General features: G+C 47.2%; 1 protein-coding gene across 1 annotated transcript in view; it reads right to left on the reverse strand.

Annotated features, from left to right (window-relative positions):
• Nucleotides 1-23699, reverse strand: part of LOC135526881 (mitogen-activated protein kinase kinase kinase kinase 5-like) — a 60589-nt gene that overhangs the window by 27499 nt on the left and 9391 nt on the right. Inside the window, exon 4 of the mRNA XM_064955548.1 lies at nt 18233-18290. Coding sequence (XP_064811620.1) covers nt 18233-18290 — 58 coding nt within the window. The remainder of the gene's footprint in view (nt 1-18232; nt 18291-23699) is intronic.

The following is a 23699-nucleotide window of genomic DNA, read 5'->3' on the forward strand; positions in this document are numbered from 1 at the left end:
CATTGCCCTTTATGGTTGTGAGGTCTGGGGTCCGCTCACCAACCAAGACTTTAAAAATGGGACAAACACCAAATTGAGACTCTGCACGCAGAATTCTGCAAAAATATCCTCCGTGTACAACGTAGAACACCAAATAGTGCATGCAGAGCAGAATTAGGGCCGATACCCACTAATGATCAAAATCCAGAAAAGAGCTGTTAAATTCTATAACCACCTAAAAGGAAGCGATTCCCAAACCTTCCACAACAAAGCCATCACCTACAGAGAGATGAACCTGGAGAAGAGTCCCCTAAGCAAGCTGGTCCTGGGGCTCTGTTCACAAACACAAACACACCCTACAGAGCCCCATGATAGCAGCACAATTAGACCCAACCAAATCATGAGAAAACAAAAAGATAATTACTTGACACATTGGAAAGAATTAACAAAAAAACAGAGCAAACTAGAATGCTATTTGGCCCTACACAGAGAGTACACAGCGGCAGAATACCTGACCACTGTGACTGACCCAAAATTAAGGAAAGCTTTGACTATGTACAGACTCAGCGAGCATAGCCTTGCTATTGAGAAAGGCCGCCGTAGGCAGACATGGCTCTCAAGAGAAGACAGGCTATGTGCTCACTGCCCACAAAATGAGGTGGAAACTGAGCTGCACTTCCTAACCTCCTGCCCAATGTATGACCATATTAGAGAGACATATTTCCCTCAGATTACACAGATCCACAAAGAATTCGAAAACAAATCCAATTTTGAAAAACTCCCATATCTACTGGGTGAAATTCCACAGTGTGCCATCAGAGCAGCAAGATTTGTGACCTGTTGCCACGAGAAAAGGGCAACCAGTGAGGAACAAACACCATTGTAAATACAACCCATATCTATGCTTATTTATTTTATCTTGTGTCCTTTCAAATTTGTACCTTGTAAAAACACTGTATATATATATATATATATATATATATAATATGACATTTTCAATGTCTTTATTGTTTTGAAACTTCTGTATGTGTGATGTCTACTGTTAATTTTTATTGTTTACCTTACTTGCTTTGGCAATGTTAACACGTTTCCCATGCCAATAAAGCCCCTTGAATTGAATTGAGAGACAGAGAGAGACACAGAGACAGAGAGAGACACACAGAGAGACACACAGAGAGAGACACACAGAGAGAGACACACAGAAAGAGACACACGGAGAGACAGCGAGTGAGATAGAGAAACAGAAAGATAGACAGAAAGAGAGAGAGAGAGAGAGAGACAGAGACAGAGAGAGGCAGAGACAGCCAGCAGTCCAGCCTACAGAGGTGAGCAGAGACATCCTCCTCTGGGCTCCAAGACAGACATGCAGACAGGGATTTGTCTGTAGCAAGAGGCTGTGACCCAAAACGGCATCCTAATCCCTACCTGGGACCGGAGCCCTGGTCAAAAAGTAGTGCACTATAAAGGGAATAGGGTGCCATATGGCTCTGGTCTATAGTAGTGCACTATATAAGGAATAGGGTGCCATATGGCTCTGGTCTATAGTAGTGCACTATATAGGGAATAGGGTGCCATATGGCTCTGGTCTATAGTAGTGCACTATATAGGGAATAGGGTGCCATATGGCTCTGGTCTATAGTAGTGCACTATAAAGGGAATAGGGTGCCATATGGCTCTGGTCTATAGTAGTGCACTATATAGGGAATAGGGTGCCATATGGCTCTGGTCTATAGTAGTGCACTATAAAGGGAATAGGTTGCCATATGGCTCTGGTCTATAGTAGTGCACTATATAGGGAATAGGTTGCCTCTTGGGGGCAGAACTGAGGACTGTAGCAACAGACATGTCTACACAGAGCCAAATCGAACCAACCACCGCTCCTTCTCATATAGCCCACAGACCAGAGCACAAGACCACACGCAGCAAAAGAAGAAGACAGGTGGCACTGGCCTGGTGACAGAACCAACCACAAGCAATATTAGTGTTCCTGAGCATCAATGATACAAACCATTTCAATTACAGTATCGTTCACAGAGCTGTGAGAGAAATGTAAAGCTGTGTGTGGCGTGCGCCATCAGAATTAGCTAGCGAGGGAAACAAACAGGTTTTAAAATAGCTCTCGCTCTCTCTGAGAGTCACCTGGCTCGGCGAAGCTCAATTTAACTCCAGCCTTAAATCCGTTCAGCAATCCGGTACTTCTTTAGTCTCTGCTGCTAGACAGACCAGTCTCTTCCTCCGGTACTTCTCTAGTCTCTGCTGCTAGACAGACCAGTCTCTTTCCTCCGGTACTTCTCTAGTCTCTCTGCTGCTAGACAGACCAGTCTCTTCCTCCGGTACTTCTCTAGTCTCTCTGCTGCTAGACAGACCAGTCTCTTCCTCCTGTACTTCTCTAGTCTCTCTGCTGCTAGACAGACCAGTCTCTTTCCTCCGGTACTTCTCTAGTCTCTGCTGCTGCTAGACAGACCAGTCTCTTTCCTCCGGTACTTCTCTAGTCTCTCTGCTGCTAGACAGACCAGTCTCTTCCTCCTGTACTTCTCTAGTCTCTCTGCTGCTAGACAGACCAGTCTCTTTCCTCCGGTACTTCTCTAGTCTCTCTGCTGCTAGACAGACCAGTCTCTTCCTCCTGTACTTCTCTAGTCTCTCTGCTGCTAGACAGACCAGTCTCTTCCTCCTGTACTTCTCTAGTCTCTCTGCTGCTAGACAGACCAGTCTCTTTCCTCCGGTACTTCTCTAGTCTCTCTGCTGCTGCTAGACAGACCAGTCTCTTTCCTCCTGTACTTCTCTAGTCTCTCTGCTGCTAGACAGACCAGTCTCTTCCTCCGGTACTTCTCTAGTCTCTGCTGCTAGACAGACCAGTCTCTTCCTCCTGTACTTCTCTAGTCTCTGCTGCTAGACAGACCAGTCTCTTCCCTCCTGTACTTCTCTAGTCTCTCTGCTGCTAGACAGACCAGTCTCTTTCCTCCTGTACTTCTCTAGTCTCTCTGCTGCTAGACAGACCAGTCTCTTCCTCCGGTACTTCTCTAGTCTCTCTGCTGCTGCTAGACAGACCAGTCTCTTTCCTCCTGTACTTCTCTAGTCTCTCTGCTGCTAGACAGACCAGTCTCTTTCCTCCGGTACTTCTCTAGTCTCTCTGCTGCTGCTAGACAGACCAGTCTCTTTCCTCCTGTACTTCTCTAGTCTCTCTGCTGCTAGACAGACCAGTCTCTTTCCTCCGGTACTTCTCTAGTCTCTGCTGCTAGACAGACCAGTCTCTTCCCTTCTGTACTTCTCTAGTCTCTCTGCTGCTAGACAGACCAGTCTCTTTCCTCCGGTACTTCTCTAGTCTCTCTGCTGCTAGACAGACCAGTCTCTTTCCTCCGGTACTTCTCTAGTCTCTCTGCTGCTGCTAGACAGACCAGTCTCTTTCCTCCTGTACTTCCCTAGTCTCTCTGCTGCTAGACAGACCAGTCTCTTCCTCCTGTACTTCTCTAGTCTCTGCTGCTAGACAGACCAGTCTCTTTCATCCTGTACTTCTCTAGTCTCTCTGCTGCTAGACAGACCAGTCTCTTTCCTCCTGTACTTCCCTAGTCTCTCTGCTGCTAGACAGACCAGTCTCTTCCTCCTGTACTTCTCTAGTCTCTGCTGCTAGACAGACCAGTCTCTTTCCTCCGGTACTTCTCTAGTCTCTCTGCTGCTTGACAGACCAGTCTCTTTCCTCCTGTACTTCTCTAGTCTCTCTGCTGCTGCTAGACAGACCAGTCTCTTCCTCCTGTACTTCTCTAGTCTCTGCTGCTGCTAGACAGACCAGTCTCTTTCCTCCGGTACTTCTCTAGTCTCTCTGCTGCTAGACAGACCAGTCTCTTTCCTCCGGTACTTCTCTAGTCTCTCTGCTGCTGCTAGACAGACCAGTCTCTTTCCTCCTGTACTTCTCTAGTCTCTCTGCTGCTAGACAGACCAGTCTCTTTCCTCCGGTACTTCTCTAGTCTCTCTGCTGCTTGACAGACCAGTCTCTTTCCTCCTGTACTTCTCTAGTCTCTCTGCTGCTTGACAGACCAGTCTCTTTCCTCCTGTACTTCTCTAGTCTCTCTGCTGCTAGACAGACCAGTCTCTTTCCTCCGGTACTTCTCTAGTCTCTCTGCTGCTAGACAGACCAGTCTCTTTCCTCCTGTACTTCTCTAGTCTCTGCTGCTAGACAGACCAGTCTCTTTCCTCCTGTACTTCTCTAGTCTCTCTGCTGCTAGACAGACCAGTCTCTTTCCTCCTGTACTTCTCTAGTCTCTGCTGCTGGTAGACAGACCAGTCTCTTCCTCCTGTACTTCTCTAGTCTCTGCTGCTAGACAGACCAGTCTCTTTCCTCCTGTACTTCTCTAGTCTCTCTGCTGCTAGACAGACCAGTCTCTTTCCTCCTGTACTTCTCTAGTCTCTGCTGCTGCTAGACAGACCAGTCTCTTTCCTCCTGTACTTCTCTAGTCTCTGCTGCTGGTAGACAGACCAGTCTCTTTCCTCCGGTACTTCTCTAGTCTCTCTGCTGCTGCTAGACAGACCAGTCTCTTTCCTCCTGTACTTCTCTAGTCTCTCTGCTGCTAGACAGACCAGTCTCTTCCTCCTGTACTTCTCTAGTCCCTCTGCTGCTAGACAGACCAGTCTCTTTCCTCCGGTACTTCTCTAGTCTCTGCTGCTAGACAGACCAGTCTCTTTCCTCCTGTACTTCTCTAGTCTCTCTGCTGCCAGACAGACCAGTCTCTTTCCTCCGGTACTTCTCTAGTCTCTCTGCTGCTAGACAGACCAGTCTCTTTCCTCCTGTACTTCTCTAGTCTCTCTGCTGCTCGACAGACCAGTCTCTTTCCTCCGGGACTTCTCTAGTCTCTCTGCTGCTAGACAGACCAGTCTCTTTCCTCCGGTACTTCTCTAGTCTCTCTGCTGCTAGACAGACCAGTCTCTTTCCTCCTGTACTTCTCTAGTCTCTCTGCTGCTAGACAGACCAGTCTCTTTCCTCCGGTACTTCTCTAGTCTCTCTGCTGCTAGACAGACCAGTCTCTTTCCTCCGGTACTTCTCTAGTCTCTGCTGCTAGACAGACCAGTCTCTTTCCTTCTGTACTTCTCTAGTCTCTCTGCTAGACAGACCAGTCTCTTTCCTCCGGTACTTCTCTAGTCTCTCTGCTGCTAGACAGACCAGTCTCTTTCCTCCTGTACTTCTCTAGTCTCTCTGCTGCTGCTAGACAGACCAGTCTCTTTCCTCCGGTACTTCTCTAGTCTCTCTGATGCTAGACAGACCAGTCTCTTCCTCCGGTACTTCTCTAGTCTCTGCTGCTAGACAGACCAGTCTCTTTCCTTCTGTACTTCTCTAGTCTCTCTGCTGCTAGACAGACCAGTCTCTTTCCTTCTGTACTTCTCTAGTCTCTCTGATGCTAGACAGACCAGTCTCTTTCCTCCGGTACTTCTCTAGTCTCTGCTGCTGCTAGACAGACCAGTCTCTTTCCTCCGGTACTTCTCTAGTCTCTCTGCTGCTGCTAGACAGACCAGTCTCTTCCTCCGGTACTTCTCTAGTCTCTCTGCTGCTAGACAGACCAGTCTCTTTCCTCCGGTACTTCTCTAGTCTCTCTGCTGCTAGACAGACCAGTCTCTTTCCTCCGGTACTTCTCTAGTCTCTCTGCTGCTGCTAGACAGACCAGTCTCTTCCTCCGGTACTTCTCTAGTCTCTCTGCTGCTAGACAGACCAGTCTCTTTCCTCCGGTACTTCTCTAGTCTCTCTGCTGCTAGACAGACCAGTCTCTTCCTCCGGTACTTCTCTAGTCTCTCTGCTGCTAGACAGACCAGTCTCTTTCCTCCGGTACTTCTCTAGTCTCTCTGCTGGTAGACAGACCAGTCTCTTTCCTCCGGGACTTCTCTAGTCTCTCTGCTGCTGCTAGACAGACCAGTCTCTTTCCTCCGGTACTTCTCTAGTCTCTCTGCTGCTAGACAGACCAGTCTCTTTCCTCCTGTACTTCTCTAGTCTCTCTGCTGCTAGACAGACCAGTCTCTTTCCTCCGGTACTTCTCTAGTCTCTGCTGGTAGACAGACCAGTCTCTTTCCTCCTGTACTTCTCTAGTCTCTCTGCTGCTAGACAGACCAGTCTCTTCCTCCGGTACTTCTCTAGTGTCTCTGCTGCTAGACAGACCAGTCTCTTTCCTCCTGTACTTCTCTAGTCTCTCTGCTGCTAGACAGACCAGTCTCTTCCTCCGGTACTTCTCTAGTCTCTCTGCTGCTAGACAGACCAGTCTCTTTCCTCCGGTACTTCTCTAGTCTCTCTGCTGCTAGACAGACCAGTCTCTTTCCTCCGGTACTTCTCTAGTCTCTGCTGCTAGACAGACCAGTCTCTTTCCTCCGGTACTTCTCTAGTCTCTGCTGCTAGACAGACCAGTCTCTTTCCTCCTGTACTTCTCTAGTCTCTCTGCTGCTAGACAGACCAGTCTCTTCCTCCGGTACTTCTCTAGTCTCTCTGCTGCTTGACAGACCAGTCTCTTCCTCCGGTACTTCTCTAGTCTCTCTGCTGCTGCTAGACAGACCAGTCTCTTTCCTCCTGTACTTCCCTAGTCTCTCTGCTGCTAGACAGACCAGTCTCTTTCCTCCGGTACTTCTCTAGTCTCTCTGCTGCTAGACAGACCAGTCTCTTCCTCCGGTACTTCCCTAGTCTCTCTGCTGCCAGACAGACCAGTCTCTTTTTTCTCTCCCAGATCTGTTGTCTCCTTCTATAGCCTGGTCCCAGATCTGTTGTCTCCTTCTATAGCCTGGTCTCAGAGCTGTTGTCTCATTTTATAACCTGGTCCCAGATCTGTTTGTGCTCTTGCCTACTCCATTGCTGTCCCTATCAAGACAAAAATTTAGCATGATAATGGAGTGGCAAGGAGTTGGAACAATGGCACAGACAGACTGGCACGGAGGCTAGAAAACAGTCACTTCTCTACACATAGAGGGAACTGCTAGAATTAGTCTACTACAGGAGCAGCTAAAGAAAGCACTACGGAGGAAGCACCCAATGTGGCAGTGAGAGTCAGATGTCGTTTACGAGAGCCTTCCTGATTGCCCAGAACAGAAAGGGGCCGAGCTGACAGCCCATTCCTCCCTCTTGACAACCCCTGATTGACTGTATATGTATTGATCCTACAGTGCAGAGATGAGCTGTTGGCCTCTCTGCCATCTTAAGAGATGCAGCAAATAACATCACAGGGAAGCAGAAACATTCAAATGAAAAATAAATATTTTTTTATTTTTAAAAAAAGAGGACAATTTTCAGCATGCATTATTGAGATGCGCAGAAAAACATAACAAGGACTGAGTCCCAAATGCTACTTCTATGGACCCTGGTCTAAAGTAGTGCACTATATAGGGAATAGGGTGCCATAGGGCTCTGGTCTAAAGTTGTGCACTATATAGTGAATAGGGTGCCATAGGACTCTGGTCTAAAGTAGTGCACTATATAGGGAATAGGGTTCCATTTGAGACTCAGACACAGACGTGGTGAGAATTGTTTACGTTTAAAAGTAAATTAAAAGAACAAATTCTTATTTACAATGACGGTCTGTCAAGAGGCAAAAGGAATGGGATTAAAAAATACAAAATGTAGGACAGAAGAGAGACACGCCACTCGGCGAATAGGGTGCCATTTGGGACACATATACACACATTTGGGACACATATACACACATTTGGGACACATAGACACATATACAGAGGAGTTCACACCTCTCTGCACCTCTCTGCACGGACCACAGGTCTTTTTAAAGTTGTTGTTGTTGGTTGTTCATATGTCACAGTAGAAAAGGTGTAATAGGATAAACTTAAAAAAATAAAAAAAAATTAAATGACCATCCAAATCAAATTAAACTTTATTGGTCACATATTTAGCAGATGTTATTGCGGGTGTCGCAAAATGCTTGTGTTCCGAGCTCACGCAGCAGAGTAATACCCAACAACACATAACAATACATGCAAAATGGAATTAAGAAATATAAATAGTAGGACGAGCAATGTCAGAGTCTAATATACAACTGAACGCAACAATTTGAAAGATTTTTGGAGTTACAATTGACAAGGAAATCAGTCAATTTAAATCATCTGTGAAGACCGCACTTCTCTAGCCAGGTTCCATCAGAGGTGAGCATTTCCCCACTGAAGTCGGTTACAACGCTGAACTGCAGTCAGGTCAAGACCCTGGTGAGGACGACGAGCACACAGATGAGCTTCCCTGAGACGGTTTCTGACAGTTTGTGCAGAAATCCTTTGGTTGTGCAAACCCACTGTTTCATCATCACCAAACCCCGCAGGTGAAGAAGCTGGATGTGGTTCCTGGGATGGCAGAGTTACACGTGGTCTGCAGTTGCGAGGCCGGTTGGAGGTACTGCCAAATTCTCTAAAACTATGTCGGAGGTGTCTTAAGGTAGAGAAATGAACATTCAACTCAGTCAGAATGCCAATTGCAGGCTCACGCAAAACTTGAGACATCTGTGGCATTGTGTTGTGTGACAGACCTACACATCTTTGAGTGGCCTTTTATTCACCCCCCCCCCCAGCACAAGGTGCACCTGTGTAATGATCATGCTGTTTAATCAGCGTCTTGATAATCCATCCACCTGACAGGTGTGGCATATTTTGGCAAAGGAGAAATGCTCACTACCAGGGATGTAAACACATTTTTGCTAAATATTTGAGAGAAATAAGCTTTTTGTGCGTATGAAAATCTCTGGGATATTTTATTTCAGCTCATGAAACAATGGACCAGCACCTTACATGTTGCGTTTATGTTTTTGTTCAGTATAAATATATATGGTTATGATGGGATGTATAGACATTATGGAGAGAATATACAGTAAATATTGTATTCAGAAAGTATTCAGAGCCCTGGACTTCTCCCACATTTTGTTAAGTTAGTCTTATTCTGAAATTGATAAAATAAAACATCTTTCCTCATCAATTTAGACAATACCCCATAATGACATCACAATACCCCATAGTGACATCACAATACCCCATAGTGACATCACAATACCCCCATAACAACAAAGGCATATTTATAAAAAATAAAAACCAATACCTAATTTACACGAGTAATTCAGACCCTTTGCATTGAGACTCGAAATTGAGCTCAGATGCATCCTGTTTCCATTGATCATCCTCGTTTCTACAACTTCCTTGGTGTCCACCTGTGGTAAATTCAATTGATTGGACATGATTTGGAAAAACACACACCTATCTACATAAGATCCCCCAGTTGACAGTGCATGTCAGAGCAAAAACCAAGCCATGGGGTCAAAGGAACTGTCTGTAGAGCGCCAAGACAGGACTGTGTCGAGTCACAGATGTGGGGAAGGTAACCCCCCCCAAAAAGGTGTTTAAACAAATTAAAATATATTTTAGATTCTTCAAAGTAGCTATGCACACTGGTTGGCATTCTCTCAACCAGCTTCATGAGGCAGTCAACTGGAATGTATTTCAATTAACAGGTGTGCAATTGTTAAAAGTTAATTAGCGGAATTTAGTTCCCTGGAATGAGTAGGTGTGTTCAAACTTTTGACTGGTACTATATGTGATTTAAAGTTGAATACATTTGCGACGGTTGAATAAGCGTCATTGCGCCTGCTCCACACTGTCTGTCTGGGTGGACCATTTCAGATTGCCAGTGATGTGTACACTGAGGAACTTGAAGCTTTTCAACTTCTCTACTGCAGCCGTCGATGTTGGCGTGCCCCCCTGTGCAGTCTCCCGAAGTCCACAATCAGTTCCTGAGTTTTGTTGGCGTTGGGGATATTTTCCACTCTGCCAGGGCCCTCAACCTCCTCCCTGTAGGCTGTCTTGTTGTTGTTGGTAATCAGGCCTGCCACTGTTGTGTCATCTACACACGTAATGATTTAAGTTGAAGACATGCGTGACCCTGTGTTCAGGATCAGCAGAGGTGTTGGTTCCTACCTTCACCACCTGAGGACGGCCTGTCAGGAAGTCCTAGAGCCAGTTGCACAGGGCGGGGTTCAGACCCAGGGCCCCAAGCTTAGTGATGAGCTTGGAGGGTACTATGGTGTGGAAGGTTGAGCTGCAGTCAATGAACAGTGTTCTTACATTGGTATTCCTCTTGTCCAGATGGGGCAGTGTCCAGGTCGATGGCGATTGAGTTTTGCATGGATCTATTGGGGCAGGATGCAAATTGCTGTGCGTCAAGGGCCCTCAAACTCAACTCTGGACCACAAAGCAAGTTCTGCTGTTTGTTTTCATTGTTCCTGGTTTAGACTTGGCACTACAGGTGTGTGCATTAATTAATTAATGTATTAATGATCAGGTAGAACAGAAAACCAGCAGGCTCTGGACTTCGAAGGGTAGAAGTCTAGACCCCTTGTCTAGGGTGTCAGGTAAGGTGGAGGTGACATGGTCCTTAAATAGTCTCTCAAAGCACTTCATGATGACAGAAGTGAGTGCTACGGGGCGGTAGCTCAGTTTCCTTCACTTTCTTGGGAACTGGAACAATGGAGGCCATCTTGAAGCATGTGGGGACAGCAGACTGGGATAGGGAGAGATTTGATATGTCCGTTAACACTCCAGCCATCTGGTCTGCACATGCCCTGAGGACGCGGTCTGGGCCGGCAGCCTTGCGAGGGTAAACAAGTTTAAATGTTTTACTCACGTCGGACACGGAGAAGGTGAGCCCACCGTCTCTGGTAGCGGGCCGTGTCGATGGCCAACAGCTTTGCTGCGAAAGTCAACAGCTTTAATGGTCCTCTTACTCTCGTTGACCACGGCCTTGTGAGCGACTGTGGCCCACTGCTTCAGCTCCAAATCAAATTGTATTTGTCACATGAGCCAAATGCAACCTTAGCGTGAAATGCTTACTTACAAGCCCTTAACCAACAATGCAGTTAAGATTTTTTTTTATTTTAATCTAAATCTCAATTATTTTTTTTAAAGTAACAATAACAAACCACAAGACTCCACATGGTAATGGCTCTGCCACATGTTGCCGGGGTGATGTTGCCGGGGTGATGTTGCCGGCAGACACCAGCCGCTGAGGGAAATGCGTCCTTTTGAAATCAATGTTATGTCCAACGGTAGCATCCAAGCTCAAACATCGCAGAGGTCAAATGTTTGACGGCTAACGCCATCTTGTGAATTGAAATCATGAGAAATAAAAGTAGATTTGTTGCATATGGCCTCCACTGGTTATTGTACTAAGATTTATGAAGTCAAACAGTGTTTGGGGCGGCAGGTAGCCTAGTGGTTAGAGGCAGACAAGGGAAAAATCTGTCGTTCTGCCCCTGAACAAGGCAGTTAACCCACTGTTCCCCGGTAGGCCGTCATTGAAAATAAGAATTTGTTCTTAACTGACTTGCCCAGTTAAATAAAGGTTAAAAAAAAAATACATTTGAAAAAGTCAAGAAGCTACTAGCTAGCACAAACTCTAGCTAGCTACATTGACTATGCTCACAATGTAAACAAAAGCAACTTGAGTAATTAGAGGATCATTTAGTAGCAACAGTTGAAGAGTACTTGAGGAAAACTGGACCAGAGCTATTATACTTCCTCATAACCGATGACCACGGTCCTCCTCCTCCTCCTCCTAACAGATGACCACGGTCCTCCTCCTCCTCCTCCTAACAGATGACCACGGTCCTCCTCCTCATAACAGATGACCACGGTCCTCCTCCTCCTCCTAACAGATGACCACGGTCCTCCTCCTCATAACAGATGACCACGGTCCTCCTCCTCCTAACAGATGACCACGGTCCTCCTCCTCATAACAGATGACCACGGTCCTCCTCCTCATAACAGATGACCACGGTCCTCCTCCTCATAACAGATGACCACGGTCCTCCTCCTCATAACAGATGACCACGGTCCTCCTCCTCCTCCTAACAGATGACCACGGTCGGTCCTCCTCCTCCTCCTCACAGATGACCACGGTCCTCCTCCTCACAGATGACCACGGTCCTCCTCCTCCTCACAGATGACCACGGTCCTCCTCCTCCTCCTCATAACAGATGACCACGGTCCTCCTCCTCCTCCTAACAGATGACCACGGTCCTCCTCCTCCTCCTCATAACAGATGACCACGGTCCTCCTCCTCCTCCTCCTAACAGATGACCACGGTCCTCCTCCTCCTCATAACAGATGACCACGGTCCTCCTCCTCCTCCTCATAACAGATGACCACGGTCCTCCTCCTCCTCCCTCATAACAGATGACCACGGTCCTCCTCCTCCTCATAACAGATGACCACGGTCCTCCTCCTCCTAACAGATGACCACGGTCCTCCTCCTCCTCCTCCTAACAGATGACCACGGTCCTCCTCCTCATAACAGATGACCACGGTCCTCCTCCTCCTAACAGATGACCACGGTCCTCCTCCTCATAACAGATGACCACGGTCCTCCTCCTCATAACAGATGACCACGGTCCTCCTCCTCCTAACAGATGACCACGGTCCTCCTCCTCCTCCTAACAGATGACCACGGTCCTCCTCCTCCTCCTCCTAACAGATGACCACGGTCCTCCTCCTCCTCCTAACAGATGACCACGGTCCTCCTCCTCCTCCTAACAGATGACCACGGTCCTCCTCCTCCTCCTAACAGATGACCACGGTCCTCCTCCTCCTCCTAACAGATGACCACGGTCCTCCTCCCCATAACAGATGACCACGGTCCTCCTCCTCCTAACAGATGACCACGGTCCTCCTCCTCCTAACAGATGACCACGGTCCTCCTCCTCCTCCTCATAACAGATGACCACGGTCCTCCTCCTCATAACAGATGACCACGGTCCTCCTCCTCCTCCTCCTAACAGATGACCACGGTCCTCCTCCTCATAACAGATGACCACGGTCCTCCTCCTCCTCCTCATAACAGATGACCACGGTCCTCCTCCTCATAACAGATGACCACGGTCCTCCTCCTCCTCATAACAGATGACCACGGTCCTCCTCCTCCTCATAACAGATGACCACGGTCCTCCTCCTCCTAACAGATGACCACGGTCCTCCTCCTCATAACAGATGACCACGGTCCTCCTCCTCCTCATAACAGATGACCACGGTCCTCCTCCTCCTCATAACAGATGACCACGGTCCTCCTCCTCCTCATAACAGATGACCACGGTCCTCCTCCTCCTAACAGATGACCACGGTCCTCCTCCTCCTCCTCCTAACAGATGTCCACGCTCCTCCTCCTCCTCCTCCTAACAGATGACCACGGTCCTCCTCCTCCTCCTAACAGATGACCACGGTCCTCCTCCTCCTCCTAACAGATGACCACGGTCCTCCTCCTCCTCCTAACAGATGACCACGGTCCTCCTCCTCCCTAACAGATGACCACGGTCCTCCTCCTCCTCCTAACAGATGACCACGGTCCTCCTCCCCATAACAGATGACCACGGTCCTCCTCCTCCTAACAGATGACCACGGTCCTCCTCCTCCTAACAGATGACCACGGTCCTCCTCCTCCTCAGATGACCACGGTCCTCCTCCTCATAACAGATGACCACGGTCCTCCTCCTCCTCATAACAGATGACCACGGTCCTCCTCCTCCTCATAACAGATGACCACGGTCCTCCTCCTCCTCATAACAGATGACCACGGTCCGGTCCTCCTCCTCATAACAGATGACCACGGTCCCTCCTCCTCCTCATAACAGATGACCACGGTCCTCCTCCTCCTCATAACAGATGACCACGGTCCTCCTCCTCCTCATAACAGATGACCACGGTCCTATTCCTCCTCATAACAGATGACCACGGTCCTCCTCCTCCTCATAACAGATGACCACGGTCCTCCTCCTCCTCATAACAGATGACCACGGTCCTCCTCCTGGCATAACAGATGACCACGGTCCAACTGACCACGGTCCTCCTCACAGATGTCCACGGTCCTCCTCCTCCTCCTCCTCATAACAGATGACCACGGTCCTCCTCCTCCTCCTAACAGATGACCACGGTCCTCCTCCTCCTAACAGATGACCACGGTCCTCCTTTCCTAACAGATGACCACGGTCCTCCTCCTCCTCCTAACAGATGACCACGGTCCTCCTCCTCCTCCTAACAGATGACCACGGTCCTCCTCCTCCTCCCTAACAGATGACCACGGTCCTCCTCCCATAACAGATGACCACGGTCCTCCTTCCTAACAGATGACCACGGTCCTCCTCCTCCCTAACAGATGACCACGGTCCTTCCTCCTCCTCCAACAGATGACCACGGTCCTCCTCCTCATAACAGATGACCACGGTCCTCCTCCTGGGATGCATCCTAACAGATGACCACGGTCCTCTCTGGTCCTCCTAACAGATGACCACGGTCCTCCTCCTCCTCCTCCTAACAGATGACCACGGTCCTCCTCCTCCTCATAACAGATGACCACGGTCCTCCTCCTCCTCATAACAGATGACCACGGTCCTCCTCCTCCTCATAACAGATGACCACGGTCCTCCTCCTCCTCATAACAGATGACCACGGTCCTCCTCCTCCTCATAACAGATGACCACGGTCCTCCTCCTCATAACAGATGACCACGGTCGTCCTCCTCCTCATAAAAGATGACCACGGTCCTCCTCCTCCTCATAACAGATGACCACGGTCCTCCTCCTCATAACAGATGACCACGGTCCTCCTCCTCCTCCTAACAGATGACCACGGTCCTCCTCATCCTAACAGATGACCACGGTCCTCCTCCTCCTCTAACAGATGACCACGGTCCTCCTCCTCCCAACAGATGACCACGGTCCTCCTCCTCCTCATAACAGATGACCATGGTCCTCCTCCTCCCTCCTAACAGATGACCACGGTCCTCCTCCTCACCTAACAGATGACCACGGTCCTCCTCCTCCTCATAACAGATGACCACGGTCCTCCTCCTCCTCATAACAGATGACCACGGTCCTCCTCCTCCTCCTATCAGATGACCACGGTCCTCCTCCTCCTCATAACAGATGACCACGGTATCAGATGACCACGGTCCTCCTCCTCACAACAGATGACCACGGTCCTCCTCCGCCTCCATAACAGATGACACAGATGACCACGGTCCTCCTCCAAGACCCATGACCACGGTCCTCCTCCTCCTCCTAACAGATGACCACGGTCCTCCTCCTCCTCCTAACCCACGGTCCTCTTAACAATGAACAACAGATGACCACGGTCCTCCTCCTCCTCCTAACAGATGACCACGGTCCTCCTCCAACAGATGACTTACAGATGACCACGGTCCTCCTCCTCCTCCTCATAACAGATGACCATGGTCCTTTAACAGATGACCACGGTTATAGATGACCACGGTCCTCCTTCCCCTCCTCAAACAGATGACCACGCCTCCTCCTCCTAACAGATGACCACGGTCCTCCTCCTCCTCCTCCTAACAGATGACCACGGTCCTCCTTCCTCTGTGTTGCAACAGATGACCACGGTCCTCCTCCTCATTAGAAATTCCTCATAACAGATGACCACGGTCCTCCTCCTCCTCCTAAGTAGGAACAGATGACCACGGTCCTCCTCCTCCTCCAACAGATGACCTCCTCATAACAGATGACCACGGTCCTCCTCCTCCTCCTAACAGATGACCACGGTCCTCCTCCTCCGTGACCACGGTCCTCCTCCTCCTCCTAACAGATGACCACGGTCCTTCCTCCTCATAAACAGATGACCACGGTCCTCCTCCTTCCTCAGAACAGATGACCACGGTCCTCCTCCTCATAACAGATGACCATCCTCCTCCTCCTCCTCCTAACAGATGACCACAGGTCCTCCATCCTAACAGATGACCACGGTCCTCCTCCTCCTCCTCACACCACGATGACCACGGTTCTCCTCCTCCTAACAGATGACCACACACTTCACTCCTAACAGATGACCACGGTCCTCCTCCTTTAACAGATGACCACGGTCCTCCTCCTCCTCCTATAACAGATGACCACGGTCCTTCCTCCTCATAACAGATGACCACGGTCCTCCTCCTCCTCCAAACAGATGACCACGGTCCTCCTCCTCCTCCTCAACAGATGACCACGGTCCTCATAACAGATGACCACGGTCCTCCTCCTCCTCAAACAGATGACCACGGTCCTCCTCTCCTCCTATTAACAGATGACCACGGTCCCTCACCTCCTAAACAGATGACCACACGGTCCTCCTCCTCCTCCTCATAACAGATGACCACGGTCCTCCTCCTCCTCCTCATAACAGATGACCACAATCCTCCTCCTCCTCCTCCAGATGACCACACGGTCCTCCTCCTCCTCCTCCTAAACAGATGACCACGGTCCTCCTCCTCCTCCTCAAACAGATGACCACGGTCCTCCTCCATCCTCCTCAAATTTGATAACAGATGACCACGGTCCTCCTCCTCCTAACAGATGACCACGGTCCTCCTCCTCATAACAGATGACCACGGTCCTCCTCCTCCTCCTCAACAGATGACCACGGTCCTCCTCCTCCTCCTAACAGATGACCACGGTCCTCCTCCTCCTCCTAACAGATGACCAACAGATGACCACGGTCCTCCTCCTCCTCCCTAACAGATGACCACGGTCCTCCTCCTCCTAACAGATGACCACGGTCCTCCTCCTCCTCCTCCTAACAGATGACCACGGTCCTCCTCCTCCTCCTAACAGATGACCACGGTCCTCCTCCTCCTCCTAACAGATGACCACGGTCCTCCTCCTCCTCCTAACAGATGACCACGGTCCTCCTCCTCCTCCTAACAGATGACCACGGTCCTCCTCCTCCTCCTAACAGATGACTGGCTCCCACGGTCCTCCTCCTCCTCCTAACAGATGACCACGGTCCTCCTCCTCCTCCTAACAGATGACCACGGTCCCTCCTCCTCCTCCTAACAGATGACCACGGTCCTCCTCCTCCTCCTAACAGATGACCACGGTCCTCCTCCTCCTCATAACAGATGACCACGGTCCTCCTCCTCCTCCTCCTCCTAACAGATGACCACGGTCCGGTAAGGTACTTCTCTTACAGGGCTACAGGGCTAGACATGCAATAAGTCATCATGTGCCATTTGAATAAACATTTAACCAAAAAAAAACATCCCAGTTAAATATTCACCGCAAAGTAGACCTACCTGGTAGAATGACACCATGATGATGATTTGTATCAAACGGGCTTGGCATTAGTGTTTCCAACTGTGCCATCACATGTAGGCTACACTGTACACCCCAGAAACAACGCTATCCAAACACTCTTGCTAGGTGCACAATTGATTTAAAAAAAAATGAAATAAAAATGTAAAGGGCAACTACACCCGCTCCAGATTTCCATTGGCACTAGCCCGGTGTGCGACTTGCAAATGTACCTGAATATCAAGTCCTGCTTATGGTTGCTTCACTAGACACCCTATTCCCGACATGGTGCATTACTTGGGCCCTGGTCCAAAGTAGTGCACTATGTAGGGAATTAGGGTTGCATTTGGGATGCATTCTATCTACGGATCTCTGGTGGTGAAAGATCGTGGAAAAAAAGGGATCAGAATCAGGAGAGAATTTTTCCCTTGGCTTCCTATGGAGTTGAACCACGAAGCGTTAACATGTATTTCACATGTTATAAGATGCAAAAAAACAAAACAAATCCACACAAAAAACAACACCCACAACACACATCCTTCATTTCCATTCAACTTGTAGGATTAAAAGGTCAGTCTAAAAACAAACTCTAAAAAGAGAGAGAGAGAGACGTCATCAACATTAGTATGAGGATGAGGAAACACCTTGCCTGGTCCCACATCTGTTTGTGCGGTCTAGCCAACTCCTACGGCCCCCGTCACACCAATGTAGGAACCACCCAGTAGGGACCCCCCTCTTCTTTACATCAGTGTCATTAGGTTAGTTAATCATCTGTTGTTTATCTGGCTGGCAGGCTGGAGGCACAACAGGTCCTCTGGTGGTAATCCTCTCTAATCTGGGTCACAGTGAAACGGCCAGTCCAAGACCCATGGAGACCTCAAAACATTTATTTTCCTCCCATCTTACAAAACGACAGAAATCCATGGCTTCTGCAGACCAGTTTTGCAACAGTCTTAAGGTATAGAACTCACTTCCAACACATCAGGGTTTAAATGGTTTTAACAGAGAATTATAGATTTTTTTACATTTTTTTTTTGTCAAAATGGCTGCTCACCTACACTCAGTCTTATGAAAATATTATTCTCCCTTAAACCTGGGTTGCAACATTACATGCAAACGTCCTCTTTAGTTAGAAATTGTCAATGAGTGGAGTACGTTTCATTGATAAGTAGGAAGAGGAATTGTAGGTCGATCCAACTCACCTGGCTCCAGTTTAATAATCTTAACAGCAGCAAGCTCTCCCGTTTGGATGTTTCGAGCCTGAAAGAGAGAATAAAACATTTTAGAACACTGCTTGGGGAGCCAGTCACTTTCCTGGTTTTGCAATCACTGTGCTCTACAGGGCACCGTGCTCTACTGGGTACCGTGCTCTACCATCGGCTCACACCGCGCCATGGTTCTGTCTGCCACACACTTCACTGCCACACAATGAATAGATCTCTCTAAAGTTTGCAAATGACAACAATTAGTATTGTTGGTTTCATCTTCATTACTCAGTCCCTCCAGGATTTTTGCAATTTGCAACATATTTAGCCAGATCAACAACTCCACATATTATGCAAGGGTTTAAAAGCACCTGACCAAATCACTGCACTATTAATCGCATAAACTGTCTAATCACCTCACTAAAAAAAGATGGCTTGCAATTTTATCCAATCACCACACTTTTAATTGCATAAAATGATTCAATCAAGCAACAAACTTTCCCTCGTCGGCGCATTTATTGGCAAATTTGATAAAATCATCATAATTCACCATGCAAAATGTCTGAATTGCCACAATAAAAATCAAGAGTTTTGGCCCGCAACTAGCAAACAATTGAAATATAATAAATAAATAAAAATTGAAAACACTTAACATCCTGTATTGACAGATTACTAAATACCATTTATAGTCCCAGGACAACTAACAGACAGAGATAATGTAGATGAAAGTCTAGAGCAGACAATGTTACTAGCCTGGCTCCAAAATTTGTACTATGAGAAACCACAAAAATGTCACAATCTGGCAGGCTAGAAGGACACATTTTTCTACTGAAAAGTATTCGCCTCGGGCTAGCGAGCTATTCTTAATTTCCATCCCTGAATGAAACATTAGAAAACTGTTACTCAAAAGAGAGAGGCAAGAGCTGAGTTATAAAACAACCAATCAAAATCAAGCTCCATGGGCTTACTTCCTCGTTGATACCTCACTCGGGGTTCAGATGTTTGTAAAAACTGTCTCTGCACTGCAGCAGACCAAAACAACATGGTATGGGGAGGATCGTTCAAATCTGAAATATTACTGCTGTCAGTACAGCACAGAACACTCCCATTCTGGGCTCATGTTTAGACAAGGACCTGATCATATTTCCCTCTGCCACAGTCCTGCTTCGGTCTGGGGTGGGACTGTGTCTGGGGTGGGACTGTGTCTGGGGTGGGACTGCCAGAGATCAGAAAGAGAGTGTCATTTAGGACTCGCCCAAGGATTGTGTTCATGGCTCTCTCTGGGAGAATACCAGGGTACTGCTCTCTCTGGGAGAATACCAAGGGTACGGCTCTCTCTGGGAGAATACCAGGGTACGGCTCTCTCTGGGAGAATACCAGGGTACGGCTCTCTCTGGGAGAATACCAGGGTACTGCTCTCTCTGGGAGAATACCAAGGGTACTGCTCTCTCTGGGAGAATACCAGGGTACTGCTCTCTGGGAGAATACCAAGGGTACTGCTCTCTCTGGGAGAATACCAGGGTACTGCTCTCTCTGGGAGAATACCAGGGTACGGCTCTCTCTGGGAGAATACCAGGGTACTGCTCTCTCTGGGAGAATACCAAGGGTACTGCATTCCACCGGCCGCCTGTTTTCTGTGGTGGGAGTGGCCTGCCTCGGCAGCCTGTGTCTGTGGTGGGAGTGGCCTGCCAAAGATTGCTTTGTGAGGCAAGAGTTCGACAGACGGGCTGCTTCGACTGGATCAAATTGGTAGCCTCGTCATCTATAGCAAATGGATATAAAAACATGAACTAAACATGAACACAACTGTCTGTGATCCTGACTTGGACCTTGGAGACAGACAGGGAAGTGTCTACTTTGTTATACTCCAAATCAAATCACATTTTATTGGGTACACACACACATAAATACTTAGCAGATATTATTGCGAGTGTAGTGAAATTCAATCCAATTCCCCGAGTCATTCAAAATGTGTTGTTGCTTTATGTGAACACACATGCACTTTATGTGAACACACAAACACAGGGACTTGGGAGCGTCCCAGAACTCTGCCAGGACAAAATGGGGGAAATTGAAGCTGAATCGTCTGTAGCTCTCTCCCTTCCCCTGGTAATAGTAATTCATCTAGCTTTCACCACACGTTACATCAGACAGGGGTCGGCTATCACAGCGCGATGCTTTATCACATGGTTACTTCGGGGTTACAGAAGCTGTCCACAGTGGGGGGGGGGAGACTAAAATAACTCCTCTCATTTTTCACGAGGTTGTACGTTTTTCTTTTGACAGCGAGTGCGTTCAAATATGTGAAGGTATTTTGCTATTCCGAGAGACAATGTTGCTATTCCGAGAGGCAATGTTGCTATTCCGAGAGACAATGTTGCTATCCAGAGAGACAATGTTGCTATTCCGAGAGACAATGTTGCTATTCCGAGAGACAATGTTGCTATTCCGAGAGACAATGTTGCTATTCAGAGAGACAATGTTGCTATTCAGAGAGACAATGTTGCTATTCCGAGAGACAATGTTGCTATTCCGAGAGACAATGTTGCTATTCAGAGAGACAATGTTGCTATTCAGAGAGACAATGTTGCTATTCAGAGAGACAATGTTGCTATTCAGAGAGACAATGTTGCTATTCAGAGAGACAATGTTGCTATTCAGAGAGCCAATGTTGCTATTCAGAGAGACAATGTTACGAGGCAGGTAACTCCTTTAACTGACTCGACAGAAAGCCCATCGGATTCCTCCTTCACAGATGAAACAGTACCCTGCTTTATCGCCATCATAGAATGATTATACAGAACAACTTGGCAATGTTCTAACCACTTCAACACATGAAAAACCTTCAGTAAAAAATAAAACAAACATTGAATCTCAGTCGGTCTGTGGAGCAAGAATTAAAAACAGGCTTAAGACTTCTGGCTACAATGTTACAGAATGATGCCGATACGTTTTCCAAGAGCATGGTCAAAAAAAGATTCTTTGCAAAAAAGGTGCCACACATGATTTATTTTTGCATTGTAATTTCAGAAAAATATCCATTTATATACAGCACCTTCAGAAAGTCTTCCAACCCCTTGACTTAGTCCACATTTTGAATTCAAAATGTATTATTAAATATAAAACAATTCAACCATCTACACACAATAGGCCATAATGACGTTTATTTGCACATTTATTTAAAAAAATGAAAAACAGAAATCTAATTTACATAATTATTCACACCCCTGAGTCAATAGAGCTTGGGAGTCAATTACAGATGTGAGTCTTTCTGGGTAAAGTCAAAGAGCATTGCACACATGAATGGTACAATATTTGCATATTATTCATTAAATTCTTTTGCTCTGTCAACTTGGTTGTTGATAATTGCTAGAAAGCCATTTTCCAAGTCCTGCCATAGATTTTCAAGGAGATGTATGTCAAAACTGTAACGAGGCCACTCAGAATCATTCAATGTCTTCTTGGTAAGCATCTCCCGTGTAGGTTACTGTCCTGCTGAAAGGTGAATGTATCTCCCAGTGTCTGCTGGAACCAGGTTTTCCTCTACGATTTTGCCCATTGCTTAGCTCTATTACGTTAATTTTTTCATCAAACAACAAAAAAAACTCCCTAGTTCTTGCCGATGACAAGCATACCCATAACCTGATGCAGCCACCACCATGCTTGAAAATATGAAGAGTGGTACTCAGTGATGTGTTGGATTCCCCCCCCAAACATAACGCTTTGTATTTAGGACATAAAGTTAATTCCTTTGCCACATTTTTTTGGCAGTTTTACTTTAGTGCCTTATTGCAAACATCATGCATGTTTTGGAATATTTTTTATTCTGAACAAGGCTTTAAAAAATTCTGAGGTCTTTGCTGATTTCTTTTGATTTTCCCATGATGTCAAGCAAAGAGGCACTGAGTTTGAAGGTAGGCCTTGAAATACAACCACAGATACACATCCAATTGACTACAATTATGTCAATTAGCCTATGAGAAGCTTCTAAAGCCATGACATCATTTTCTAGAATTTTCCAAGCTGTTTAAAGGCACAGTCAACTTAGTGTATATAAACTTCTGACCCACTGGAATTGTGATACAGTGAATTATAAGTGAAACAATCAGTCTGTAAACAAATTGTTGGAAAAATTACTTGTGTCATGCACAAAGTAGATGTCCTAACCGACTTACAAAACTATATAGTTTGTTAACAAGAACTGTGTGGAGGTGGTTGAAAAATCAGTTCTACTGACTCCAACCTCAGTGTATGTAAACTTACAACTTCAACTGTACATACACACAATAGTATGTGGACAACCATTCAAATTAGCAACTTTGGCTATTTCAGCCACACCATTGCTGACAGGTATATAAAATCGCGCACAGCTATTCAATCTACATATACAAACATTGGCAATAAAATGACCTTACAATCGAGAGATCGGTGGCTTTCAGTTTGTCAAATTTCTGCCCTGCTTGAGCTGCCCCAGTCAACTGTAAGTGCCTTTATTGTGAAATGGAAACGTCTAGGAGCAACAACGGCTCAGCCGGGAAGTGGTAGGCCACACACAAGCTCACAGAACGGGACCGCCGAAATCCTGAAGTGGGTAAAAGTCTGTCCTCGGTTGCAACACTCACTACCGAGTTCCAAACTGCCTCTGGAAGCAACTTCAGCACAAGAACTGTTCGTTTGGAGCTTCATGAAATGGGTTTCCATGGCAGAGCAGCCTCACACAAGCCTAAGATCACCATGTGCAATGCCAAGCATCGGCTGGACTGGTATAAAGCTCTCCGCCATTGGACTCTGGAGCAGTGGAAACTCTCTCTCTGGGTTGATGAGTCACGCTTCACCATCTGGCAGTCTGACGGATGAATCTGAGTTTGGTGGATGCCAGGAGATCGCTACCTGCCCAACTGCATAGTGCCAACTGTAAAGTTTGGTGGAGGAGGAATAATGGTCTGGGGCTGTTTTTCATGGTTTGGCCCCTTTCTTCCAGTGAAGGGAAATCTTAACGCTACTTAACACTAAATCACAGCGATTTAGATGGTACAATGATTTCCTCATCTATTCAGTGCTTGTTTTCCCTCACATAAACTGAAATTGAGCAAACAGTGTAGAATTTTAGCAACCAGTTAATGACAGAGCGATTTCCAGTCGATAAACTCAGCAACAAAGTCAGAATGAATAGCTTTCCCAACTTGATGCCATAATAATAATAATAATAATCCCAACTTGATGCCACTCAGACAGGGAGAAATAAATAGGTGAATATCACAGGCAATTACAACACTGACAGGCGAGTAACTGTGACACCATCATTCCACTATTATTGCAGACATATTATGGACATTTTCTGAAATTACAACGTTAATTATTTGTTTTAAATCCTGCGTAGCACTTTAAAGCAAGCCATACAACTCTATGGCAGAAGGATATTTTTGTGCTGTCATTCTGTTACCAAACTTCAGTGGAAATCCTT

This window comes from Oncorhynchus masou, chromosome 32 (assembly GCF_036934945.1).
Source record: "Oncorhynchus masou masou isolate Uvic2021 chromosome 32, UVic_Omas_1.1, whole genome shotgun sequence".
Taxonomy (NCBI): Eukaryota; Metazoa; Chordata; class Actinopteri; order Salmoniformes; family Salmonidae; genus Oncorhynchus; species Oncorhynchus masou.